Source organism: Salvelinus sp. IW2-2015, linkage group LG4q.2 (genome assembly GCF_002910315.2).
Source record: "Salvelinus sp. IW2-2015 linkage group LG4q.2, ASM291031v2, whole genome shotgun sequence".
Classification (NCBI taxonomy): Eukaryota; Metazoa; Chordata; class Actinopteri; order Salmoniformes; family Salmonidae; genus Salvelinus; species Salvelinus sp. IW2-2015.
This window is the reverse complement of record NC_036843.1, coordinates 7,576,581-7,581,057: the sequence shown is the minus strand read 5'-3', so window position 1 is coordinate 7,581,057 and position 4,477 is coordinate 7,576,581. Positions and strand designations below refer to the sequence as shown.

Here is a 4,477-nt window from a genome sequence, read left to right as displayed (position 1 = left end):
ATTTGTCATGGTTACTAAGCTGCCAACAAAACTGGGAGGGTGTGTGTGTCTAGTTCGAAGGAAAGAAACCTGTTCCGACATGAATAGTGGTTGAAAAATGAGTTTTAATGACGCCAACCTAAGTGAATGTAAACTTCCGACTTCAACTGTATGTTGAAGTATGCACAACAGAGAATTCTTAAATGTTTTTACAATAATGGATGCGTCTCTGTTGGGGCTATAAACTAAATTGTTTTTTATGATCAAAATATAATGGGGTTGGATCTTGATTTACAGCAAAAACTGAGAAGAGAAGTCATACAGGAAACACTACCTTTTAAGGAATGGAATGGAGCGTCATGGAACCTGTTAGAGGGTGCAGTCAAAGTGTGAGAAAAATAAGAAAAGTACAGTAGATGGCGTAGATCTGTAGTTCATTCATTCTTCAAGACACTTTGTAAGACACCAGTGCCTGGACTGCTGCCGATTCATTGAAGGACTTGAATTTGATACTGGTTAAATACAGTGAACCCTGTCATGAGCTGGAAATCCTGGGTCGCTCAAAGATGTTTTATTTCTCTCCTCATCATCAAGGCATCCTATTCTGGTAAGACACTTCCATGGTACACCTTCTTTTACGGTCAATGGTGACTAACTACTTGAATGTAATGAGTAATGTATCTAATAGAAAGGGTCACTGTAATCATGCCATCTCTTAGATGGGGTAGTAAGATTGTCTGTGTCCCTCTGTTTATAGTTGAATTTGAGATCAGTGTTCCTCGTGAGCCTCAACTTGCCATCGTGGGGCAGTATGTGGTCCTAGACTGCAGCTTCCCTGTGGGAAAGGCCTGGGACCTGGACAACAGTGTGATTACATGGCAGAGAGGCCTGGAGGTGATACACAGTTTCTACCACGGACAGGACCAACTGAACAGACAGAGCAGTCACTATACCAACAGAACCAGCCTGTACCACTCTGAGATGGAGAGGGGTAATGCCTCTCTCAGGCTGGACCGTACCAACCTAGGGGACAAAGGAGACTATACCTGTTCCGTGAGCACACAGCTGGGCAGTGAGACGAAAACCTTTGCCCTGAAATTAGCAGGTGTGATATCATATTAAARATGGGTTTCTGCTTTGTGGACTGAGAATTTACTGATGTACTAGAAAATTTGTAATTTGACACACTAATTAGGGTTCCTTGTGATGTACTGTATAATGCTTACTGAGATACTTGTATATTCTTTCATGCCATTAAACTGTGTCCATTGCCTCTTATTTCAGCATACTACCCTGAGCCACACCTGAAGTTCACAGCATCTCCAAGAGATGTGGAGCTACTCTTGACCTCACAGGGAGGGTACCCGCGACCCTCAGTGCATTGGCTGGATGACAGCGGTGATGATGTCACCAATAACACAGTCACAAACATCTCAGAGGACACACAGGGACTATACACTGTGTCCAGTACACTAAATCTACAGGGACAAGTCAACGAGACCATCACCTTCGTCTTAAAGAACAAGGACCTGGGACAGGAGATCAGGAGAGAGATCACACTTCACTCAGGTACATAGACAATATCCTGGATTTGAAAAACACTTGACATTGCCTCTTTACTGAACGAGAGAGAGAGGAGAGAGAGCGCGAGCGAGCGAGCAAGAGAGAAAAATAGAGTTCAGTTGTTTAGACATACAGTATAATCACAATGTCCTAAATTTCTCTTCACAGCAAATGAGAGGTCGTCAGTGGAAAAAGGCAGAATTTCTGGAGACAACAAGAAGAGATGGACAATTCTTGTTCCTATAGTGACATTTGTACTGCTGTTGTTTGTACTATTAATGCCAGCACTGAGAAAAACATGCCATGGCCATCACAGAAACCATCACCTGTCTACCAAACACCATCAGGCTCATCAGTCATTACGAATGCCTTTTAATGTACTTTATAACGGAGAAAAAGACAAGACATGTAGGAATATATAATGAATGGATCTATGGCGTCAATATGATTCTTGCCAGTGTTTGCAATACAGCCCGTAGTATCTTTCCAAGGAGTTACTGCCATAGTACTTTATAGTTTACCATGTAAATGTGGGTGCTACATAGTTTATTTTCAAACACAGACATGTTTGCTAATTTATTTATTCAGAGAAAGAGACAAAAAGCTGAATAATACATATTTATTTAAATGTATGGATTAAGTGCATCACAACCTTTACTGCGTCTCAGTAAAGGTTGTTAAAGACGCAGTAAAGGTTGTTAAAACTGAATTCTTATAGTGAATAGATGTACAATATATCCAGTTAAAAGGTACAGTGTTTGTATTTTACTTAACCTTTATTTAACTAAGCAAGTCAGTTAAGAACAAATTCTTCTTTACAATGACGGCCTACCTTGGCCAAACCCTAACCCAGACGACGCTGGGCCAATTGTGCCCTATGGGACTCCCAATCACAGCCAGTTGTGATACAGCCTGGAATTGAACCAGGGTCTGTAGTGACGCCTCWAGCACTGAGATGCAGTGCCTTAGACCGCTTCGCCACTCGGAAGCCCCTGTATGACTCACTCACATTTCAGACCAACCGTCTCTTCATGTCATGTTAATGGAATGTGACAACGGTTATGCATAGCCTACTGTACCTGTATAGTACACACATAGTCATTTTATTATGGCACTTATGAAGCACTTAGTGGGGATATTGTGGAGACCACTTATCTACACGTGGTTTGTTATCCCATCATAAGTGTTGTGGTTGAAACAATGTTGCACTTTAACACACATTAAGCTAGTCATAGGATGTACAAGCAAATATTGAGGCCAATTGTCTGACTGGGAAAATAATGGTATCTATTGATGACTGTAGAGGCAGTTAGTTACCTTATCAACATTCCAAGGACAAGGAAATTACTGTTGTAAGTTTAGCTAAACATACTTTGCTTCTTTCATAGATGTTAGTTCAGAAAGTATTATTTATCAGGGAAATGTCCTAACCAAATCCATTTATCTTAAAAATTTAAGAGGAGTTGTATTGACTTTATTTAAATTTTGTTTTTACTTGAAATTAGTCAGGTGTACAGTGGTATAGAAGTCTATGGTGTTGAATGAACCACTGTAGGGTCTCTCACTGACTCTACCGCCACTTGAAACGCCAAACCCAGGCAAGTCTATTCCACCGACAATCCCGGTCTCTACCAGTTCATCATAATCAAATCAAACGTTATTTGTCGCATGCACCGAATGCAACAAGTGTAGACCTTACCGTGAAATGCTTTCTTACAAGCCCTTAACTGARAGTGCAGTTCAAGAAGAGTTAAGAAAATATTTACCAAATAAACTAAAGTAAAAAATAATGGAAAGTAACAATAAAATAACAATAATGAGGCTATATACAGGGGGTACCGAGTCAGTGTGCGGGGGTACAGGTTATTTTGTTAATTTGTACATGTAGGTAGGGGTGAAGTGACTATGCATAGATAATAAACAGCGAATAGCAGCAGTGTACAAAACAAATGGGGTGGGGTCAATGTAAATAGTCCAGTGGCCATTTGATTAACTGTTCAGCAGTCTTATGGCTTGGGGGTAGAAGCTGTTAAGGAGCCGTGCGGTAGCAGAGAAACCAGTTTATGACTTGGGTGACTGGAGTCTCCGACAATTTTATGAGCTTTCCTCTGACACCGCCTATTATATAGGTCCTGGATGTCAGGAAGCTTGGCCCCAGTGATGTACTGGGCCGTACGCACTACCCTCTGTAGCGCCTTACGGTCAGATACCGAGCAGTTGCAWTACCAGGCAGTGATGCAATTGGGCAGGATGCTCTTGATGGTGCAGCTGTAGAACTTTTTGAGGATATGGGGACCAATGRCAAWTCTTTTCAGTCTCCTGAGGGGGAAAATGTTTTGTTGTGCCCTCTTCACGACTGTRTTGGTGTGTTTGGACCATGATATTTCGTTTGGACCCGACCACTACAGCCCCATCGATGTTAATGGGGGCCTGTTCGGCCCGCCTTTTCCTGTAGTCCATGATAAGCTCCTTTGTCTTGCTCACATTGAGGGAGAGGTTGTTGTCCTGGCACCACACTGCCAGTTCTCTGACCACCMCCCTATAGGGGTCTCATCGTTGCCGGTGATCAGGCCTACCACTGTTGTGTCGTCAGCAAACTTAATGATGGTGTTGGAGTCGTGTTTGGCCACGCATAAGCCACGATCTCCCCACAGACTCCGCTCTTCGTTCCTTCCCCTTATCCACTAGCTGCTCCTCGCCCACCCAAAATCCCTATTCCTTCATGGACTGTGAAAGCACCTCTTCCTGTGATACAGACTTCTTCCCCATCCCTGATCACAGGGATCAGGACTCTTCATTCCCTCGCACTAGAGCCCTCCTCCTCTATCAACACTGATCCCTCCCTCTCTCTTTAAACTCTGCCCCCTCCTCAGCTCTAAACCCTGACCTTCTCCCCTTATCAACTCTAAATCCCTCATATCTTCCCCTTTCTAAA

The 4,477-nt window shown here is 42.8% G+C and overlaps 1 protein-coding gene across 1 annotated transcript; it reads left to right on the top strand.

Moving 5' to 3' along the window:
- Positions 1-437: 437 nt before the first annotated feature.
- On the top strand, positions 438-2,052 carry LOC111963017 (CD276 antigen). The gene is made up of 4 exons (XM_023986239.2): positions 438-586; positions 737-1,084; positions 1,264-1,548; positions 1,711-2,052. Exons 1-4 carry the CDS (start codon positions 517-519, stop codon positions 1,962-1,964), a joined length of 957 nt encoding a protein of 318 aa, XP_023842007.1. The 5' UTR covers positions 438-516; the 3' UTR covers positions 1,965-2,052.
- The last annotated feature ends 2,425 nt before the right edge of the window (positions 2,053-4,477 follow it).